The following is a 24,115-nucleotide window of genomic DNA, read 5'->3' as shown; positions in this document are numbered from 1 at the left end:
CTGCAGAAGTGTAGCTATAAAGTTGGGGAAAATGCATAGGAGGTTGAAAACCAAGTCATTATCTCACTGCAAACATCAAGGGAGATTTATGAATGGAAGGTGCGTAAGGGGAATGCTGAATGCTCTCCACTGGGTATGTCACTTGCTACTTACAGGAGCAAAATTTGAATGGTGACTAGGTGAGAGCAGAGGGCAGGGTTGCTCATACACTGTACAACCCGTGGGTAGTCATTTGAACTAAGCCAGAGGAAGCGCAGAACTGCTTTTTGTTGCAGTGGAAGGGTACTGTCAAACTCCAGCTTTGTTGGGGCAAACAGTAAGAAAGGACTCAGACTTTATTTTGCCTCTTGGTTGTCATTAAGAGGAGTGAGGATGATACTGGAGTGCACAAGGGTGAAAGAGACTTGGGAGTAAAATGGCGAAAACTTGTTCCTACACCTTGGAGCATGAAAATGAAAAAAAATTAAGTTACATTGACAGAGATCATGAATCAATGACATTTTCAGCCTAGGGAATATTACCGTCTCAGCTTCCTGGGTTTCTCTCGCTGAGATTGTTTAGCCTTTTTGTATGCTTTCAGCTATTGAAAAGCTTAAGATGGAATTAAACCCACCTGAATTCTCATCATGTAACATAGGGTCTAATGTATTTTTTTCCTTGTGAAGGTTGAGTTTTGATTTATTTACTGGGAGGGCCTAGTTAGAGAAGCCCTGAAAGTAACATGATCGGGTTAAAACCAAAAAGAACTCTTTATCTTTCACGGGTAACAAGGCAAACATAGTTCTTGTAACTGAGTGTCCTTCACTGACAGTCCAAGTATAATAAATGATTTCAAAGCCTTTAAATGACTTTTGTGTCAAATCCCATTGACACTCAGGAGCCTTTGAAAATGTTATGTTACCATCCCTACCTATGTAATGTGGTCAAACAGTGATTGTAGGCTTGTAGGACTGAATCCAAAGCCAAAGATTGGTGAATCTTAGTGAGGTGATTTAGTTCAGTAGCAGTCAGCATTTGATAGGCTTGTGTATGACTTCCCTGAAGTGCATTTAAAATGTAGTTGTGTAGTCCTTTTCTTTTATAAAGCATGTATTCGTTTAATATTTCACCAGTTTTTAACAACTTTGAAATGAGTTGCATGTTGGAATAAATAATATAATTTTACGTTCTAATGTTTTCCCCAGCTGGCAGGATAACCGATTAAAAACCATTGTATATCTATCTGTAGTTCGCATTCAGTCTTGTAGTAAAATTTCAGAACATTAAAATGAAAGAATGCCATAAAACAGGGTAACTACCATAGCTTTGTCCATGGTTTGCCCATGTGAAAATGAGTCATAAATACATGATGACTTATTAGTATTTTAAATATCAATATGAAATGTTTTTCTACGGCTGTGGACAGAAATGTATTATTTCATCATAGATGTACAATAATTATTTTATATCATAAGGCAGTATTTTTTTTGACTTACTGATTACTCTTTTGTGTGTTTAATTACTGACAGAAATCATCTTGTGTATTTAAAAAACATATGTTTTCCCCATTAGTAAGATGCATCACTCCATAGTAATTTATTGTTGTTTCTGCTCACAAACTGTTTTGGGAGAAGTATGTTCTCAGCATTATGTTCACATTCTATTTATAGATATTTCTTTGACAGACTCTATAGCAGTATATGTAATTTTTGTGTCATTTGACCTATTTCCAAACAGTTTTGAGTGGGAAATGACTTCAGGTATTTGTTGTGCTTCAAAAGGTATAGTAATTTTTCTCTCTAAAAGATGCAGATTTGTTGCATGAGTATGTTTAGAGCCCACAAAATGGTCTACAAGTTTGAGGGAAACATTTGGAAGTCCTAAATTTACTAGATCTGTTCTCCCGTTTGTGTTAACTCCTATAAAACTTTATCGGCAGCCTCACTGTGCAATGGAAACTTTCTCCTATTCTTAACCCCTTTCCTTGTGCCTTAGAGTGAGCACTGGAACAGCGTGTGGGGAGCCCTGGTAGCAATAGGATTTTTCCTGAATAGGGCAATCAAGTAAGTTGCTTGAAGTAGGGAACAAAACAGGATTACTGAACACATTGACTAGTGTAGGGGGAACAGTTTAGAGGATGGTAATGGGGGAAAAAAGGTGTTCAAAATACAACTCAAGTCGGGTATCCTGAATCAACAGGTTTTCAAAATTCACATACTTTCCTGTTAAATTTGGAGGAGAGGGGGGAAGGACAAAGGGGGAAGGGCAATAGCTGCCATTAGTATGGATGTTTAACATTCAATGCTATGAACTTAAAAGTAGTTTGGAATATTTTTACTTTTACCACCATTGTTTGCCATGGTAAACAGTTGATACATGCACCCAAAAAAGCCCCTTTAGTTTCAGCGAGATGTGGATGCCTGCACTGGGTAAGAAATAGTCCCTAAGTGCAGACAGGTTGTGAGCTCCAGCATCCAGGGTGTGATGTTTGATACAGTGCAGTTTCAGAAGCCTCAGTAACTTTGAAGATGAGCCAGTAATGAAGAAAATGCATTATTCCATCCACACAAATTCTGCTTTCGTAATTACATACAATATCAATAGAATCTAAAGCTTTCATACAACATAGCTTTTATAGAGACGGCTAATGTTTTTAGAGGTGTTCTGCTTTCCCCTAACCAATCTTTGAATTATTTGAGACACTTCTATAAAATCATACAGCTTTTTGTCATATTCTATACTATAAATGCCAGAAATACAGCTACAATCACTGACCTTCAGCTGTATAATGGTAAGATAAAAATTTTCAAATCCTTTAGGCCTGATATATAAAGGGCATTGCTTTGTACATCAAGGAAGCTTCACTCAAGAATGAAGACCAGAGTATTCATCTGGTTAGTCCAATTCATAGGCTTTTTTCCTTTTTTTTTTTTTTTTTTTTTAAGAACAAAAAAGGTATTACTTTTGTTCCAACTAAAAGCGGTGACTCAAGATATTCACCTTTGAGGACTAAAAAGCAGTACAAGGAAAACCAGACATGACAGTCTGTCCCGTTGTCAGCTGAGAGGGAAGAGGCAGTTAGTTCAAAAATTCTTCTTTTCCTTTGGACCATTCTGTCACTGTTACTGAGAAGGCTTCTGGACCTTCTTGGTGCTCTGGGATGAAATGTTCGTGGCGTAGTACAGAAACAAACCCTGCCTGCATTGTGTGACTGGTTTTAGTATAGGTGTTACAAAGGAGAAATGAGAGCTATTGCAGCGTAGTTATGGTTCTCTTGCACAGTAGCAAAAATATAAATATGAGTATAAATATGAGGAATTTCTGTTCCTCTGAAACTGCTAACACAGCGATGGTTGTATGGCTGTAGCTGATGGGTAAACTACATCAAGTGAATTAGTTAAGTGCCAGCTAGAACTGTATTTGTGTCTTGAAGCTTTAGGAAAGTGTTGGTCACTGATTTGCAGCTAGTAAGAAAATTTAGTTTTAATAGCAAAAATAGTGTGAGATTGTTGGGAAGATGAGAGGATTTGTGTGGTTCCTCCCCCCCCCCAAATGAGCCTTGTAACAGGGAAGAACTTATTTTATAATGTTGAGGCATTTAATTTCAAATACGACAGTTTAAAGGACCATGTGGAAAACGGTTCTTTAAATAGAAAAAATGACTGTCAAGCAGCATATCTTTGTATTATTTTGTACTCTTATATTACTAAAATATTACTACAAAGTAATAATTAATATTACTAAAAAATTTTGTCCTCTGATATTACTAAAAACAAGAGCTGACTGCATGAATTTGACAGTTAGTGTGTTACATCTCTTGTACCATTTCTAGTCAGTTTAGGGTTTCCAGACTGCATGTTTCAGAAGCCATAAATTGAGGATATGAAGTATTCTTATGTAATATTTATTTATATCTCTTACTTATATTGAAGCCATGGGCCTTAAAACTTTCTTATTAACTCATACATTTAATTTGTATAGCTGTCTTTAGCAAAGAAGCCATGTTATCTTTTTTAAACTTTAGGACACAGAGGAACAAAATTTGGTCATTTCTTGTGCGATGCAATGAAAATGAAAAGTTTTATCTGTGTTTAGAAATTTTGATAGTTCTAGTTCTCAGATGACCCACAGGCTAAATTTTGAATGAAGCTTAATTCTGAAGTCTGAAGCTTCAGCCAGTTGAAAAGCCTGAGGTCTTTACACGTAAGTTTTTCAAAAGGGACTGCTAAATGTAAGTCTCTCTTGCTTTTTTCCCCTGTTATTGTTTTAACCTTTATAGAGACACTTAAAGGCTTTGAGATTTGTTTTATCAACAGAGCTATTGGGACTGTCAAACCACTTCTTGGCTAACGTTGAATTTAATAAAGTCTCAAGAGCAGAAGTGGGAGCTCTTGCAAACCTTTACTGAGAGAGCAGGAAGTGAGCTGAAATATACGGTATTGTTCACTTTAGCATTGCTCAAGCATTTTGTGAATGACTCTCATTCTATTTAAATAGATTAAATATTCATGTTTGGTTTCCTGGGTATATTTTTTTTGGTGATAATACCTCCCAATGCATTTATTCTCCTACCTTCTGAATTGCTAGTTCTTATGCTGAGAAGAGGAACAGGAAATAATAGCCTAGAACTCTCATAGTGTAAAAAAGAGGCAAACGAATACATTTTTGTGTTGATTACTCATACTTTATTTTGTGGAGAAATATTCTGGATTATTTTGCATACATTATACTGAATCCTGTAATAAGATAAATTACAAGATTTATCCTGTTCCTCTTAATATAGTATTCAACATTTCCCCTTCTATGAATAATGTACAAGACCACCACATCAATAAATGTATTTGGTTGCTATGTACTACTGACAGGCTCTTAATAGTAGTCCAATTTTTGGGAGTGCTATTTGTTCCCTATAGATTTATTTGCAGACATTGCAGGCTGGATTATTGTATAGTGGTGCCCACTGCAAATGGCATTCACTGCAGCCTCGCAATACAAATATAAGCAGGCTGTGATTTAACTTGGATTTTGTAGAGCTGGGGGATGATCTCCTGAACTTGGTGCAAGTCCTACTGTGACTCATCTGTTGGTACTGAAATGTGGTAACCTGTTTCTGTAATACATTTCCTTTATGCTGTAAATTCTCATTAGTGTTGCTAGTAGTTCAGCTGATTCAGTGTTTACAACAGCAGGAACCCTTGTGTGCTGATAGTTTGAGTTATAAAATGTTTCACAGATACTGTAGTACGTAGAGAATTGTAAATGTTTCGTGCACACCGGCAGAGACCCACGGAGTGCAGTTTTTGTAACACAGCAGAAAGGCAGTATGCTGACTTCTGTCCTGTGTGGGTGCTTTTCTGTGATGCCTTGTTATCTCAGGGGTTGGGGGTACAACCCGTTAGGGGGTTATACGTATGGTTTATTTGCAAGTATATAAGGTCAGCAGAGTTTTTATGGAATAAACAGTCAATTTAATTTTCTGACTTTGGTTACGTGTGAAGGCGAAGGAGAAGTGAGCACCACCTAATATAAGAGGAGCAGTCTCTCCAGTTTGGTTGTTTTTTTTTGTTTTTTTTTTTTTTTAAGAATTCTACAGACTTTTTAAGCCAAGAGGTAAACTGAGATTTAGAGTCCAGGCCACTTTCTCTGAGAAGGTCAATTAGACACTGGAACAATTTGCCAGTTCTTCATAGGATCTACTCAAGAAAAGACAGGTGGAATATTTACTATTAAATAACCTCCTATATTAGTGGTGAAGGCTGTGGGATGAAGCTGTTCTTTCTTACAAACTTTTTCAGTTTAACCCATACCTAGTTCATACCAGAAACTTCTCCCAGGAAAATAAGTGGTTTTAAGAATGCTTAAGAATTATTTTTAAAAGATAGTTTAAAAGTTGGCTATAGTTGCATACACCTGCATTATTTCTTTTGCTCTCAATCACCCTAATACCTTTAAGAAAACGAAGATTTGAGTTCTGATTAGAGAATATTGTTGTTGTAGATCTGACTGCGTTTTTGGCTGATAATCAAGTAAATAAGCAATAAGGTTTGATGTTCATGCCTCTGGTTCTAATTTAACAAATTCTGGGGGTCTCCAGGTTCGATAGGTGGTAGCTGGAAGTACGCCTGTGGGTGATTTGAATGTGGTTGTAGTAGATTGGGAGCAGTACTGATTAACAGCATAAGGAATTATATACAGTGTTTTGTTCCTTGTCAGGGATAATAGTAGCAGCACAGAAACTTTTACAGTGATGAGTGTTGAGTTAAAATTATTTTCGAATAGTGAGTCCTTTAAGCCTATGAGATAAATGCACGCTAAAATGTCAGATCTTCAGTCTTCTTGTTTTTAATGGCAGTGCTTTATAACTTTGATTTCCTATGCTCTGTTTAGAAGGTAACACCTAAAACTTGAATGCAAAAGTGCGTATCCTGGTATTAGTCATGACCTAGTACATGCTTTAGTTTGTATGATCTCCTATGTTAGTAAATAACTTGAGAGCTATTCCATCTGGCATGGTAGCAGACTGAGTATTCTTGTGACTGCTTATTTTTCTGTCCCTTATACTTCAGCTGGTAGAATGGAGTTTGCCTTGTGTCAATTTACATCTTCCACCTATGCAGGCAGGTTCCATAGGTGAGGGTACTTTTTTGAACAGTTTCATGTGTCTGAGTAGTTACATTTTAGGTTTAATAAGGGAATCAAGTTTGGACTGAGGACAAAATCCTTCCTATAGTTGTGACGAGGGCATTAAAAGCAAAATCAGAGTGTTTACCTATAATGGTCTGTGTTTCATTTTGACTTTTAAGATTTTGTTTTAATTTATTTCCTCCCCAGTGTCATTTATTTTGGTAATTGTCCCAAACTGGTGCACTGGGTTAGATTATGTTTGCTAATGTTTTTCTTCTGTATCCAGTTCAGTATTTTGCCTTGTTTATCATGTTCTCTGATAATGAGAAGGTTTGGGAGGGTGGGAGTAATGAGTGAAGAACACTGGAGAACGAGAACTTTCTTGATTATTTTTTCTTTCTTTCCCCCCCGCCCCCCACCTTACTATGCAAAAGACAGGCTGTATTGGGAAAGGTATCTGAAATGTATCTGTGGATCTGTTCTTTTCCCCTGATCCTTTCTGCTCTTGCCTGGGTACAGATGCTCATACTGGAATGTAAGAGATTAATTTTCAGGCATGCTGCAGTTGAACATGCAGAAGAGAGAACAGTTCTTGATCACAGTCAGAAACAAAACAAGTGAGGCCTCTGACAAGGTCCCCAGCACTTTGGATATTTTAACTAAGAAGGTTTTATTGGGATAGCTAGACATATTAATTACCCAATCTTGAATATTTGGGAATGAATTACTGTTGTTTTCTTTTAGAATCTTGAGAAATATAGTTTTTAATATATATTTTGAAGAGGTATAGAGAGGTAAAAGATGGAAAAAATAAGATAAACTCAGAATAATCTAGTGTAAAAATGCCAGTGCAGCTCCGGAAGGAGCAAACTCTTGTCTGTTAGATCCAATTTGGCACTGGTGCTGTTCGTCTGGGTTGGTTTTTGTGTACCGTGCTCATTCTGTTTCAGTGCTTATGGAAGATACCTCATGCTGTTGACTTCTTGTTCAATGCACTGACTGTAGAAGTGACCATATAGCTGTGAAAGAGAAGGGAAAGATTTTATTTGCCTATTTAAAAGAAATAAGGAAAAGCATCTGTATAGTTATTAAAAAATTTACATGTTATGACTCAAAATACTTTTGTTTAATTGTATCCTTTTATTTTGATTGTTTTGTTATTTACATAAAATATTTACATATTTACGTTATTTACATTATTAACATAAAAAGTTAAATATGCAGACATACCTACAGTCAAGTTTCCCAGTACAGAAAGTTATTCTTTCATCAGTTGTTTATTTTCAAGAGTTTCAGTTTTCTCTGTGGAAGAAATTAATAAACATAGACTTGTAATGTGCCAGTTTTATACAGTGAGTCAGGTGCCTGTTATCTCGGATTAACATATGATAAAAGAAGATGCCGAAGACCAGAATACCGTCCACGAAAAAAATGCATAGGAAGCTCTTCATCCTGTTCTTGAAGCAGCTTTACTACTCCTTAGTTGTTCTGTGTTTGAACCAAATTGTATTGTTACAATTACAGAAAGACAAGTAGCTAGACCTATGAGCTAACTGTAGTTAACAGGAGGATTGAAGGTAATTTAGTATTTGCTGTTAGATCAGAGATGGGCAGGTTTTAAATCTTGGGGTTGAGTGTTTAAGGTGCTTTTTCTTCCTGAAAACACTTGAGTACTACTACTTATATTGTATTTGCTCTTGGAGATCAGGCATTTGCATTCAGAATGCTTAAAGAAGCAAGACATTGACACGGTGGAGCATTACATTATTTTAAAGGTGTTTCCTGTTTTATGCCACAAATTCTGGAGACTGTGGCTGAAGTGATTTGGGCTCAGGATGTTTATTACAGTGGTCCTGTAATGTGTAGTTCTTTAGCCCAGTTAAATGTATTTGAAGCATTTTTCTATTCCAAGTAAAACTGAGAAGAGTTTTGAAATAACGTATCTGGATAAAGTGCAAAGTTGAGGCAGCTGTTCCTCCTGGGCACGAGTCATGGGATTTGAGGAAGCAGCATGTTTACTTGCAGTCCAGTTGCTGAACTCTACCACATCGTTGAGTCATTAACTTTCCAGCATCCTTTACTTGGAAAAAGAATGGAGTTGACCAGTGTGCCCTGGGTCAAGCTCAGGTCTCAGAAATCATGTTAAAAATGTAGGGGGCAGCTGAGGTTTTCAGACATTAAAATATCCTTCGTATGCTTAATGTTGTAATCACGACTTTAAAACAAACAAACAAACAAAAACAAACCCCAAAAGAAACAAACAAACCCAAAACAACCAGCACTGTCCCCTGTCCATCCATGTCCCACCCCAAAAAACCCCACCAAACCAAAACAGCCCTAATGAAAAATATCCTTTAGGTGTCATGAAGAATATGTTGAGTGTATGGATCACAAGTGGGAGGGGAGGCAGTGATTCTTTTCAGGGGCAGCAGGAAGAGAAACAAGCATAATGATGTACTGCATGCTCTCTTGTGTAAAGGGTTCAAAACTTACCTGTTTTGCAGTGTTCCCTCTGTTACTCAATCTTTCAAGCCCTTACATTTCGTTCTGGATTTCCTGATTTAACTGTGCGGATTCTTTTTCCCTCCACTTTGGGGTTTATCTTTTAATGGGATGATTTGAGACGACAGTTTATAGAGCGTACGTCATTCATAACAAGTGAAGGGTCAGGGCTGAAGGCAGTTTTCATCACCAGCATCCACTGAGTCTTAGAAGCTCCTGAGAAGGCAACTTTACACTGAACACTTTCTCTGAAAAGAAGATGCTGCTTTTATATAAACTGTCAATGGAGCTGTAGATAACAACTTATCATATGTCATCTTTCACTGAACTAATGATGCTTAGTGTATGGCTTCTTTTGTATTTCTTTACATGTGTTTGTGCTTGGGTGCACATTTAAGGAAAAAAAAAATCCTACTTTCTTCTATGTCCAGATTAATATCTGGCTTTGGGTAAGTCTGTTTGTCATTATCAGCCTAACTGTTGCTTATAATGTTTACTTTTTTTTTAAGGGCTTGTTTGCTTTTTTAAGCGGTGTTGCCAAACATTTATGTTTGTATTGGTTTGTTCCTTGAGCTCTTTGTTGTAAGTTTTACCTGATTTATTTAGGTTTTTTCAGACACTTCAGAAGTTGAATGTTTAACACAAACATCTTGAGGGAATTGTTTATAAGCAGTTTCATGCTGGTTGGAAATGCTGTGTTCCTTGGAATTATGCTGAACTCTGGCTTTGTGGTAGAAAAAACAGAAGTTACATATGAGAGGACATATCAGGTTTAAGTATCCAAAGTGTTCTTCTGGGCCAAAATTTTGTGTAAGACCTTAGTGCAAATATTGTTTTATAACATTGCTGAAGTGTAGCAAGCGAGTGGCACTTTGTTTCTTTAGTCTAGGGTGTTTTTTGAGGCTGGGAGTCACTGCTTGTTGCCTGCGAGATGCAAACTCTGGTACAGACCTCTGCCTGACAGCTATTAGGAAGTTGACCAAAATTTCTGGGTGACTGAGATAAGCATTTAAACCTGCTTGTGCTACAAGCAGCATAGCTCTGGATCACTGAAATACAACTGACAGAATTCTGCCAGAAAGGACCTTAGTGTTTTTTGCACTGATTATGATGAATTAACCATGGTTTATTTCACTTCTAAAAGTGACTTTTCCTGTATTTTTTTTTTCCTATTTGTCTTTCTCTCTTACTTTTTTTTTTTTTTTCATTGTACCAGCAGGGCTGAAATGCTTTATGCCAGTATAGGAGGATCTGCTTTTAGGGGTGTTTTCTTTAAATAGTTAACTGGCAGATTGCTTCTAGTGTAGACATATCCTTGATACGATTCATTTCAAATTCCTGAAGGAAGAGCTGAAGTACTCTTATTCTCTAGAACAGTATCATGAGATGTGGCTACAATTTCCCACCTGAGAACTGAAAATGACGGTGTGTAGTCAGGTGTAGAGGCAGCACTGACTGAAGGAAGAGCTTGTTTGCTTCCTGACTGTACAATTGGGTACAAGGCTGGGAAGACAGTGAATTTCCCGCAGTGAACCTCCAGCTAACCTTTTGAAGACTTTACTGAAACCTGGTTTAAATGGGGAGGAGGAAAAATGCCTGCTAACTTACATACTGGTAGCTTCTTTAGACATGCGTGTTTATGAACAGTGTAATAAGATAGGATTGCAGGTACCTTGTCAAAATTCTTCAACCGCTCTTCAAGACGTGCTACGATTCTACCGTAGCATGCAGATCCAGAATGGTTTGATAAGCAAGAAGTGCAAAGAACTGTAAAAGTGAGATGGTCACTCATTCATGAAAATACGCTGTTATATCGCTGCTTTTTGGGGTGGCTTAGGGAGGTCTAGGCAAGTGAGGTGTATCTTGCTGGACAACCTGCTCGTTACTGAATAGGACATAGCGCCTTACCAGTCCTGGGACAGCAATGGTTTCTTGCTTTGTCCAAGGAATTCTCTTTCCTCTTCTTTCTGGCTGCTTTATTTCTGAACCTAGCTTCCTGTGCTTTAACTTATCGAAATGAATAGTCAAAATAAATCTTGGGGTTCTGACTCTTCCTGTCACATCTTCTGCATATAGTTCACCTTCAAGTGCTTTCTCTCTCCCTATTTGGGATGGTCAACATTTTAAACTCTTTTTTTGCTTGTGTTATGTTTGACTTGTTAGACATTAAAAGCAGATCTCTGCAACAGAAGAGTTTATCTTATAATTCTGGTACTCTGCTAGCTTTTGAGAGAACACCTATGGCACAGTACTTAAACCAGACTTTGTTAGCGTGTTTTGTTAATACTACGTGACAGCATTTTTTTTAACCGGTTTACATAAGTTGCCCTTGTAAATGTTATTTAACATGTATGCAACAGACAAGGTCTTTGAAATACTTTGCAAGGCTTGCTTTCCTTCTTTCTTTTGCATGATACAAAAAAAAAAAAAAAAAAAAGTTCTAACCATTCCAGGCCGTTATAATGCCAGGCATTTTTAAGTATGTTTTTGCCAGAGAAAAATAACTTTGATTAAAAGAAAAGAAAAATGCTTCTCATGCTTTTGTGTAGAGAAGAGACAAGCTGGGCTTAAATTGAGCAAGAATTAAAAGTTTTCCTATTTTCTAAGCTAAATCTGGTGTTAAGGTCAGAAAGTATTTGAATAGATTTCCTGGGGAAGTTTGATATATAATTAGCCATGCCTTTAAGTCAGGGGACAAAATGAATACTTTCTTGAGGTTTCTTCTGGCTTCGTTTTTCTAAGAATGTTCTGCTGTTTAGTGTATATTACTGACCCTGTGGTAAAAGGAATAACACAAATGCAATAGGCTTTTGAATGCTTCTTATCAGCGGAGCATTGGAGTGTCTGATCTGAAGAAAAAGATAAAGTTTATATGATTTCATAGTGTAAATGTGAAGAAGATGATTGTGTTGTCATAGGGCAGTGTTAGTTGTTACCTGCAATGCACATAAATAATGATATCTTTGATGAATTGGTGGAAGGTGGGGAGACCAGAACTTTCAAATTTTATTCCTACTTTTCTATTAAAGGCCTCTTGGACTCTATTAATACTTAGTATTTCAACTTTTTTACTGTTCTTTAAACAGTAGGCTACACATCTTTGTGGAAAAGATCTTGAAGACTTGCAGAGGAATGTTTGCTATGGGATTTTGCTGCTGAGATTTTTTTTTTTTTTTTTTAAGAAACTGTAGAGACGTTTATTTATGGGACTACGAAGCATTTAGCTCTGACTGGAGGACAACTTTGTTAAGCTCAGCTAGAAACCCAACTGAATCTGACCTAAGTTCTTACAACCTGCCTTACCTAGTTTAGATGCATTGGATTCTTTGCAATTTATTGTATGAATTGTTGGAGGCGGCTTTCAATTGAAACTAACAGTGCTTTTGAGTCAGAGCCTATGATACTTATGTTTTGTAAGAGTAAGGAGCTGCTTTGTTGCTGTGTTTTCCCCATTTTGTGGGGATTTGTGGGGATTTTCCCTCTTGTGGATTTGTGCTCTTCTCTGGCCTTATTGTCAACAAAGCACTTCGGTGTCGTTGTATATTTAAAACAATAGTACTTCAGCCATAGCGTTTTAAAAGAATGCTTTAGTGTAGCCATTGAAAAAAAGAAATAAATCAGGATACAACTTCTTCATTGGGATTATCAGCGTACTTTTGAGTGGGGAAAGCTGCCAGAAGGGCACTGCACTAGTACACGGTGCTGTGCATAAAGTTTACCCTCCATTTCATTTCAAATCGAGGTCAGAATGATGAGGTCCTTACGAGCTGTGACTCACTAACTGAAGCATCATTTTCAGCAGTTTACCAAAAATCTTGAAATCATAAGCAACACTTAAATTGTTCGTGGCAAAGATGAGGAGTCCAAAACCAGGATATTCGTGTTTTCCAGGCAAAAAACCCTGTAGTAGTAGTAATAATAATAATAAAATCTTGCTGCTAACACTTTTCTAATTGAACTAGAATTCTTATCACTGAGCATATGGGTATAGAACAGCTGATGAAGTAGAGGACATTGACTGCATTTGTGGGATATTTAATTTCAGATTTAATTTCACTTAAAAATCTGTTTCTGGGTGTATGTGAATGTTTCTGGTTGCCAAGTTCTCTATAGGTCCACCTGCACTTGACGTGCTCTTTTATTTGAAAAGAATTTGGCATACATAATTCTTGAAGAATAACTGAGCTGCCTCAGTCTGAAAATATGAATAATTGTTTATAAACTGTCCAAAAACCTTTGCCTGTATTCCATTAGCAAGATCATAAATTAAGGAGGGACTATAAACATCAAATGTACAGCATATATGAAATCAATGAGCTGACTTCTGATTTAGAAAAGTCAAATGTCTTTCTTCAGAAACTAGTGTACCAGAGTATACAGAACTTTCAAAGGACGATTGAGGGTCTTATTAACACAATCTAATTAACCTCCTTCCTGTACAAGGTGAAGTGTTATATGCTCTAAGCGAATGATGAAAAGTGTAAGGGAAATACAGAACTGGATCGATTTTTCTTTTAATGATAAATAATCCTTCTAGTCTGGTTGGATGAAAATAAACATATGTGGGCTATGGTTCTGCTTTTGTCGTGTGCCAGGATTCAGCTCAGAGTGAGTTCTTCAGCAGAGTTATAAACCTTTGAAAATTGCTTTGTAATGAAAATGGTGACAGGCCATTAACTACAGTAATATAAATGCATTGATTTAACGTATGTATAGTTGTCCTAAGTTGCCAAATACATGAAACAATATGTGCTGAATGTATAGGGAGGAGGCTCAATTGTAGTTTTAACTAATTAATGACATGATTCATATTACGTTAACGTTTCTCAAAGATATGGCCCCTGGCAGTATTGGACAGATATCATTCAGGGGCTAAGATATATTTGTACTGCAGTGACATTGCAATCCCGCTCTAAGTACTGTACTGGAAGGGGACCAAGAAGCATTTAACATGATGTGTTCAATCACCAATGCAATTATAGTGCCACTGAAGCAGATATGTTTTCCTATTACCAAGTCATAGGAACTTCTGAATCATAAAGAATCTTTACTAGATATGCTGGAAAACCTTGTTCCCTATAAAAATGCAGAATCTGGGATTTTGCAATCATACTTAATTAGCATCTGTGGCTTAAATGTGTTTAAAATTAAATATCTAATGCATGCATGCTATATGAAAACTCTTTTTTCTCCAAATCCCTTATTCTTCCATGCTCAAAAGTCAACTGAGCAAAAATTATTTTCAAGAATGACTGTTATTCTGGTGTTACTCAGAATATACAACTATGCTAGAATCATTACTTATTTTTACTCTGGCGCAGCTGCATGATTCTTGCTATTGGTGGGCATTTACATTAATAATACTAGTTCACTATTACCTTAAAAAGTGTAGCAGACCTAATACAGATGAAACTGAGCATTTTGTATTGCCCTTTGGCACTTGGATTTGAGTTAGTATCGGTTTTTAGCATTTCTGGGTTTTTTTTTCTTTCTTTAATTTTTTTTTCTTTCCTCTAAAAGATGGGAATGGGGAAGCTAGGAAGTGCCTGAAAATCTGCTGGAAAATATAGGCTTTTGTTACAAAACCTTCAGTATTTATTAGGTGTGCCTATATAAATTTCTTGTAAGGAAATTGTTTTCTTTAGGGAAGCTCAGATCAGGCAAACTTCTGTATACTTCTTTTTAACTCTCTTCGAATGCGCAAAATTTCCACATGTAATTTGTTCTTGAACCTCCAGACTGAGATTTGTCTTTTTTAGGTTCTGGCTATTCTGATCAACTACTGTACATCTAACAGTCTTGTCTTTGAGATTTACGGCTAGAATATCAACTTCATTCTCTTAGATGTGGTTTCACATTGATAAAATCATTTACTGGGAGAGGGGGAAGGAAGAGCAAACTTCCAGTGAAGACAGAGTAGAAATGTGCTTTGATTTGAATGGTACCTTGCAATGGTGTACTGCCAAATGGCAAGAAAGAAAAGGAATAATTAGTAGAACAGTGTATAAAGTTGAGTAAATGATTTTCAGTGCTTTTAGTGGAGTAGATAAGGCCACACCTTCAGAAGAATGTACTGGAAGTAACAGATGAAAATGGCATCAGGGAAGCAAGCAGAGGGGCTGAATAAGAATCTTAGTTCTTTAGTTTTATTAATTAGTTACATATCAATACACAGGATTTGAAATACGCTGGGTTTGATACTTAGTGGCTCTCACTTTGCGTTATTCATCTTTAACTGGAGATGCGGCTGCTGGTCTTGCTGAAGTTGACAGTGGTCTGCATGTGCATCTGTCTGAAGGCTCAAAGAGTTTCTTTAGCTATGGAGATTTGTGGGTGCAACAGTGCAAGTAAGGGACGAAGGTTTGAATCACCTCAAATGCGTTGTTTGTTTTTATCCTTACACGTGATTTATTTATTGCTTAAAGTACAAATACGTTATAACTTCCAGAATTTACCATTTGTGTAAATTTCTTCCTCTTTCAAAGTCCCTATGTCATTGTTACTACTTTCATGGCCGTGTTGTTAAGAGAGTGGTTTTTTTTCTTTGGCAGTGGAAGCACTTTTAATACCTACACTTGTTTCAGACCAAGTCCTGGGGAGTTGCTGCATGCAATCATTCTGTAGCCTCTGGGGTTTTCCAGCTGGCTTGAAGTGTCCTCTGCCTTTAACTTACTCTGCCATTGGACCTTCTGAGCTTTCTTCACCTTGTGGTTTTCAATCTACATAATAATTTTGTGACACCCTTTAGTTAAATGGTTTCTTTATGACAGATGGAAGTACCTTCAAGTAGGGTTTAACTCTGTATTCTGCCTCAGAGATAGTACCATTCTATTTGACTTGATTTATTTATAAATATGAATGTCTTTCTGAATACCAGCTTAAATTATGTACAAGTGGAGATTTTAAATTACCAGTATAAAACTGGTTTTCTAGGGATGGTTTTCTGTGATTCTGTGATTCTATGATATTGTATATGTAAAATGTATACTGTAGTAATTCTGGATTAGGCGCTGTTAAGCGTGAAGCTGATTTCTGTGAGGGAAATCTGGAAATTATCTTAATATGTCCGGTTAAAAACTGTGGTGATTTGATAACTGATTCACAAGCATGTTGAATATCCCTGACCTGACTGCCACAGAAGGGTGTCAGCCTAAAGACTTGTAGTCTAAAACATGCAATTCTCATTGCCAGGACTGACTTTGAATTTTAGCTTCGTTGTGCCTTATTGACCTTTATGCTCATCATTTTACTGTACGTTCCTAGAAATCTGAAATGTATTGCTTTCCCTGGAAGTCACCTGCTCTGTTAGAGTTGGCTGCTGTGACCATCTGTTTCCTCTGAAGTGGAAGGAAAGGAGGCTGTGTCATGATAAGAACTGTTTGATGCTTTAGAGCTTTGAGTGTTTCAAATAAAATTACCTCAAGAAATAACAGATATTACAGAAGTACGATATATTTGAGAAAGCTATTGGGAGCAAAAAAATTCTGTATTTTTGTGTTCCTGACTGGCAGTATGAGTTCCTGGTGAATGCTGGAGTCACTGGGAAGTATTTAATGTAAACCAGTGATGTGGTTAGCGAGATTTACTTCGTAAGAAAACAGCAATATGCAGGTTTGCTCAATTTTAAGAGTCTGGTGAGAGAGTCCTTGCCTGCTGTAAAGAGGACATCCTAACAATGAGAGGAGGGATTTGCAGTGTATCAAAAAGCTGTCAAACGTATATTTTACTTGACAGACATTGACCTGACTCTCAGATAATACCTACTAAGTTTGATGTATATAAACTGCTTAATGCATTTTCTTTCTAAAGCTTTTGCTCTAATTAAATATTGCACTTTCAAAAAGGGACTGATTGTTGATCAACACTGTTACTCTGTCTCAAATAAAAAAATACCATTTTCTTAGTTCTACTTTCATGTTGATGGATCTGCAATGACATAAGTGACTGTGTAAAAGAAACTAAAAGACAGAAAAAACCCACTCGAAGTTTAGATTCTCATCTTACATAGCAGCCTCAGACTGACTTGGATGCCTTAAAAAAGCATATAAAAGGATCAGAGACAAAGTGATCCCTGAAACCATATCAGTGAACTGAAGTTATATAGCTCACAAGGTCACTTGTCCAATAGCACTGTCCTTTCAGAAAACCTGCGGTTTTTTTGTGCTATAAGTAAATGGCAGCCTTTTTTTTTTTCACATAGCTGTATGGTGTGTGTGTGTGTATGTTTTCCATTGTTGGTGTGCTGATAAGTAAATATTATGAGGCTTTGGAGTGATATTTAAAAGCTGAGATGGTTGATTATACCACTGAAAACATTTGTCATTGCCCATTCCAATGTCATCAATATGAACCATCTGAACTCTGCCTTTCTTTTTCTTTGCTGCCCCTGGGGTTTAATGGCTTTGCAGAGAAGCTCCTGCCTGGCATATTGAGCTGCTCCAGAAGGTCTAACCCATAAGCAGTGAGTACTGAACTGCAGCACACTAATGCTGTAGGTGTTGACTCACCATGCTGTTTTTAATTGCAGTTCTTTTGAAGGTAGATAATCTGTGCAGACTGTCAACATAGATATTGAATCTTTGGGTATATACCAATTTGATGATGTATTTGTATGGCTACAAATGCTGTTCTGCTTTTCTTTTCCTGGGAATTAACTTTTCTTCTGTGCACATACTGTTTGCATTTAAAATGAGCTTTCATGTGTCTGTGGCTCTTGCTATAGCTGGCAAACGCTTATGTCTCATATCTGCAGTGAACTGTGTTCTTCTAGAGTTCTTGAGCCTGATGTAAACCAGCTTTCAAATGTGCATGAATTGAAAAGCATCTGTAATGTTTTGATGTGACTAATACCAAGATATGATTGACCAAGTCTGGATTTACTTTGTTACTGGAAAGTCATTCAAAATATCCATTTGCAAACTCTGTGAGGAAAAAAAAATTCTGTAATTCTGATAGTTGTGTTCATTTGTGATATAATTGCTTTGAAAAAATTGTCAAAATTTTTGTGCCGAGATAATCAGTTTTGATTTTATAATTTGTATATTGTAAGATTCAGATCTCAACTCAAAATTCCATCCATGTTTGGCTGGAACTAGGGAACAACTGTTTTGGTAGTCTCAATTGTTTTTGTGTATGCATATTTCTAAAGATAAAGATGCAATTAATTTGGCTAAATGATATATGCCAGCTAGAGGCTGCCCTGAGGAGGCAAAAAAGTTTTGTGGGCATGGACAGTTTTGGTACAACCTTGCCTGTCAGTATGCACTTTCAGACCTGCTCAGGATAGTGTTAATGCTTATATGTAATGGTGGAGCTGATTCAGGAACGCTGAACAAATCAAATATTGGGCAGTATGCGCAGAAACTGGGTTGCTCTTACCTAACGGCTTTTCAACATGTGGAGAGCTTTTGAGAGTATTCTCCAGCTGACTTTGTAAAAGAGATGGTGTGATGTTAGAACTTTTCATAAACTGAGAGAAACTTGTTCTCCCATAGTATATTGCTTTGGGTAGTTTCATGGTAGCCCTCAAGAGGTCTATAGCCTCAATTTTTTTTTTTTTGCGGGTCTACTGACTTTATGAGGGTGAACACTTGTCGCATAATTGCACAAACACTTTGGAGACATCTGGGAGGTTTAAGATATTGCTGTCATTCTCCAGCTGTTTCTCTCTCAGCTGAAGGTTACTGCCCTCAAAGTTGAGCCACACTAATGGATCATATGAACTACCCTAGTTCATGTCTGTGCAAAGTCAGCCAGGGTATTTTAAATTACTGCTGGATGCAGCTGAGGGTAGTAATGAACAGCTTGAGGTAATAACTTCTTAAGCCATTCCAGCTAGACTTCCAAGAGCACATCTGTCTGTGTCCTTATAAGTGCAATACTTTAATCTCTCTATCGCTGTACTGTATTCAGGATTTGTCAGGACTGCAAAGCTGTTGCCAAGGGGAGTCTACTTAAAGTGGAATGTATTGGCTCTTCCTGTCTATCGTTATTGTCATATTGCAATAGAAGGATACGAATGACGAGTGTGTAACATATACATTGAATGGTAAAGTAAGCTTATTTTCAAATATGAGGTAAATGTGTGGAAGTCATGTTTTGGAAGCTCTTTAAATTGAAAGAGATTGCCATATGAAGTCTCTTCCCGCTGTCCTTGTTCCTAGTTCAGCCTCTTCTAGCCACTTATCTTTGATTCCTAGACATTTAAGTTCTTACCCTCTCTGTACCCTTGCTTCATTCCCCAAAAAACTTCCCCATATTGATTAGAATTATAATGAATTTTTTAGCTCTATTTTTTTTTTTTTTTATTTTTGCCCCAGGTCCAGCAAGACTATGAATCTCTGTTCCAAATGCTTTGCTGGTAAGTTCAGTAAAAGGTTTTGTGTTTTTGTTAGATTATCGAAACCACATTGTTGGCATCTCCTTCAGGATTTGTGCATGGGTTTTTCTTCCTTCAGTATGTATATGTAATCATATTTTCCTCTCTTTGGTGCTCCATTTATTTACTAATCAAGACCCTCTTGTGTAAATTTACCAATCAAACCTTGTTCTTGAAGTTTATGGAGTTCTGGAACACCCTTGAACTACAGAGCTCTGCTGTCAGCACAGCTCCTGTGATGCTGTGATGTGGCTTTCAAAATGCATGAGTCTGAATTGTAATTTGGAATTTTGTAGGATTTATTTTGTAATAACCTCTGAAATATGGTGTGGATAAAAAAATGGAAAAGTTGGTATAGAAAACCTTTTGCTCTATTTCGTTTTAACTTGCAGCCCTTGAACATTAAATCATCAATAGCTCATCAGTAGGCTAATTCTAATTGTTACATACTATTTTCTTATTGCAAGGTCATTTCTACTGTGTAAAATGTTAGGAATTGCTATTGACTTTTTCCTGTTAGCATTTTCTAGCTTTGCCTTCCTGAGTTTTTTTTTTGGTGGTATTTAGTATTGTAAACTTATTTTTAATTGTAATAAAAGTGCTGTCATAGTTCATGATTTTTAATTTCTCTTGGGGGAATAGATACAATATCAAAAAGTTCAGAAGTATTTTTTAAACTTTCAGTTATTGGCTTATATTTGAAACATTAATATTAAGATGGCAGAAATTTTTTATAAGGTCATTGGTTTCCAAGGCAAAGTCATTGAATCTTTGAAAATTAAGGTACAGTGTACCAAAAAAAAAAAGATTTTAAAGCTTTTCCTGAGTTTTTTTTTTACAAAAAAATAAATTTTGACTTGTAGATTTCAGATCTTGGCTTCAGCATCACTTCACTAAACAAACACATGGGAAATAAAGATTGGCAAAGGCTGTTCAGCAAAATGATGCATGTATTTCTTTGGCTGTTTTCCAAAGCCATGGATCACTGGGAAGGGTATAAAGTGCAAGTCCATCCTTGTACTCTTTCCCTACTGACCACCGTCAGAAACTAGCTACTAGGTCTTTGATTTGAGTCTGTACAAACTGTTATGTTCATAGTAGCACTGTATACAACTTCTGTTTGTGTACCTCAGAAATGTGGATTTTCTGATTCTGACATATCAAAATGGCCCATCCCTCATATTCTGGGTTTAACAGAGTGCCCAAAACTTCACAGCCAGCAGTCCAGGCATTAAGCAAAGCATCTTTTATTTTGGTTTTACTGGTGGTGTTTGTGGTGTGATTTTTTGTTGGGTTTTTTTTTTTGTTTGTTTTGGTTTTCTTTTAACAAGAAGGCAAATTCTTGGCTTCTATTCTGTAATTCTCCTGAAAAGCCATTACCTCTCATCAAGTTCATCTTTCTATATCTAAATGTTTGTGTGATTTAGGGGGAGTGGGGGAGGAAAGCTTACCTTTTAAAATTTTCAAGACTTTCTTTACAGCCTGTTTATTTTAATGAAATAAGATCTGAAGAGTTTGCGTAACTTAAAAGGCCACTGCTAGTTGCAACAAAACCAAGTATTGTGGAAAAAGGCAAATTTACTCTTTTTAGATTTTTCACTATGATTCCTTCAACAAGTAGCCTTGAAATAAGCAGTCCTGTTTGAGTAGTAACTCAAAACCTCTCAATGTCATCAGTCCCACATAAGTCTTTTTTAATTTTTTTTTGTTACTGAAATATTTTTAGCATATTTTTTTATACTGGGTTTCCAGCCACAGTATTGAACTAGAAAGATGTATACTTTTGTTTCTGTAAATTTAACCACCACAGATAGCAAGATTTTAGGCAAGTAAGCTGTTGAAAGACGTTTTTCGCTATTCCAGGCACTCCAAAGATACGATGTGAAAAAAGTTTCTCTTGTTTCTGTTTTAATATGGCAAGTTATTCATTCAAATGTATTGAAGCAGATTTATATGCAAGGGAAAATTGGGAATTATTATTTCTCTTGACTGTTGTTTCCTTTCTCTTTTATTTTAGAAAAAAGAAATCCACACAACGAAAAAGGTTAGTAACTGTTAAATGTTTGGGTTTTTTTTCAGAGGGAGTCCAGTCTTCCTGTTTTTTAAAATAATTTCAGACACACAAAGCAACAAATCCCCTTGCATTTGTGTAAGCATTATCTCTTCATATAAATTAGGGGAGAAGGGCAACAAGTCATCAAGAGATGAAAATGTTGGGTTTACATTGCTGTATGAGTTATTATGTGGAACCTTCCTATCTTCACTGGTTTTTCAGACATTCTCAACTATGTACAAGTTTGTAAGTACATGATAATGAGCTCTTTGCTTCTGCCCTTCCTCTCTTCCCTGTCCCCGGTCATAGTTCGATGTCTGTGATGGTTAAGTAGCACAGAAATGGAGCAAAGGGCAATGGTTGGGGGCTGTCAGTTTGCCTTCTTGTTTGACCAAATACTTGTGGTTTCTAAATTTATTATTAAGATAAATTCACTGAATTTTTGCTCCCATTTTTCCCCAGATTAAACAAAGATCAAAACAGCAAGATTATGTAGCAAGGAGAGTGGAATTCCTTATTTTGTCTATCTTTGTACATTTTTTTTTTTTTTATATTCAACACAGGAATACTTTTCACAGGTTATTATAGAGATTAGGTTGGTTAGCTGTCTATGGCAAGAGTCAGCTGGGTACTGCACAGATATATGCAACCCTTTGCTTAGAAGAGCCCAATATGTTGACCTAAATCTAGGAGATTCACTAAGCTCTTATGTAAAACCACAAATCTGCCGTTCATTTGCCACAAACTAGTTCTTGGCTTGCACATAAAGATTGATAAATACTGGCGAAGAGCTTGAAGTTAGCTATCCTCTTCAGCTCTTTGCCTCATTTTCACCCCATCTGCCTGTTCCAAGAAGGAATACCTGACTTGTTTTATTCAAGCCCCGTAGGAGCAGCAGACTCTGAAATGTTCAAGAGCCTCTCTGAAATAATTTCAAGTTAATTGTACTTCTGCAAAGTACTTTACAACATTCTGTCTCCAATTCAGTGCTGGCCACATGCTATCAATGCCTCAAAGTCTCCAGATACAGTACAAGTGTAATCCTACATGTTAAATTGCTTCAAATAAATTTGCTCTTCAGATGGTTAAGACATAGTTGCTTCAGACTTTTTGCACATCCAGAATACAAATGCAATGAAGTGTGTGTGGGGATTTTCATCAGAATATAGGCTGGTAAGTGAAAAAATGCAAATTACGTCCAGACTTATCTCCCTTAGTGACACCACATCTTTCACTAATACTGCAACCTCTCTTCTTTCAATATGGTAAACTGTGAAATCTGAATTATTAAAATCAGAACAGTAATGAGTGAAATTTTTCAAAAGTACTCTTTATTAATGTATCTTTGCTCCCATTAGGTTTATGGAAGTTTTAATATCAGCTTCAGGTAGGGACATTATTTGAATACTTTTGAAAAGCTACTTTTACAAAGTAGGCTCTTTCAGGCAGGAATTCTGCAAACATTCATGAAAACAATACCTGGCACCTCAAGAACTCAAGTTTAATTGGAACCTCTGGGAACAGTCACAGAATAAACTATTACAGAGTAAGAACAAATATTTAAATACAGAAAAATGTAAAACTAGACTTTCTACTTATATCACCCAAAAAAATGCAGTCTGCCTTTAATCCATTTGGTTGTGAGTCTGGAAAGTTTAATTGGTGTTATGGTGCAATCAGCATTAGAAAGAGGGGTGGAGGTAATGGATTTCAGCTTGTTCAATAGTATGTGAAGCTGAAGGTAAGTGCAGCACTGGATGGTTTGATGGAGAGACGCTCTTGGAAAACTGGAAGAAGATGAGCTGATGATTAGAGTAGTCATGGATTTGTGAATCAATTTCATAGCCCTTCTGTCTGAAGGTGTAATTGAAACTTCTAGAGGTGGGTGTCTATCTCTTTTCTTAATCCAGCTGTGCAGTGTTTATGTTCATGTTCTATGAAGTGCTAGATCAGTGTCACTGAATTTGAGAAAATACTTCAACCATATAACCCAAGAGTTCTCTGAGTTTTAAGGGGCTCCACTGTTAGTTAAGTTTTATTTTCAGTTTGAAGTCAAACACATTTTTTTTACATACTGGTATCTTGATGAGTAAAAATTACAGATTTTTAATCTCAATCTATCAAGTAGGAAATCAGTATTGCTGGAACTACATAGGTATTGTCAATACATATGCTTGGTTCTGTGCCAGATTATGAAATTTTGTAACTTCAATAGTATCTTTTATTCTCCTGAATTTGAAAAATCTGATAAGGGGAAAAAGAAATGAAAATAGACACTAATATCTTCTACATATCATCTGATTCTAGAAGTATCAGATTATTTACTATTCTTTCTATTTCCTGAACTCACTTAGATGTCTGACTGTAGACCTATTTCATGCTTTTGTGCATCTTAACCCTTCTGCTTTGTTGAGCAGACCTTTATTTTGTCATGCCTAAGTCACACACGGTTTTTGGAGCTTACAAAATTGGGGTTTTTGTGTGACTCAGAGTCACTTGAATAACACAGTTTCCTGTTCGCTCAGTCTTTGTAAATCCTGGGAGCTATTGAGAATGCTGCCTTGTCTGGCAGTAATAAC

At 36.6% G+C, this 24,115-nt stretch overlaps 1 protein-coding gene across 2 annotated transcripts in view; it reads left to right on the top strand.

Moving 5' to 3' along the window:
• Nucleotides 1-24,115, top strand: part of ZFAND3 (zinc finger AN1-type containing 3) — a 148,053-nt gene that overhangs the window by 16,137 nt on the left and 107,801 nt on the right. Inside the window, exons 2-4 of one of the 2 annotated variants that reach the window (XM_068401284.1) lie at nt 17,514-17,566; nt 19,425-19,465; nt 21,501-21,527. In XM_068401284.1, the coding sequence (XP_068257385.1) occupies nt 19,438-19,465; nt 21,501-21,527 (55 nt within the window). In that variant the 5' untranslated portion in view covers nt 17,514-17,566; nt 19,425-19,437. The remainder of the gene's footprint in view (nt 1-17,513; nt 17,567-19,424; nt 19,466-21,500; nt 21,528-24,115) is intronic. The other variant, XM_068401274.1, reaches the window with a different exon arrangement.

Source organism: Nyctibius grandis, chromosome 1 (assembly GCF_013368605.1).
Source record: "Nyctibius grandis isolate bNycGra1 chromosome 1, bNycGra1.pri, whole genome shotgun sequence".
Classification (NCBI taxonomy): Eukaryota; Metazoa; Chordata; class Aves; order Nyctibiiformes; family Nyctibiidae; genus Nyctibius; species Nyctibius grandis.
Note: the sequence above shows the minus strand (reverse complement) of the source record. Positions and strands in the feature narration are given on the sequence as shown.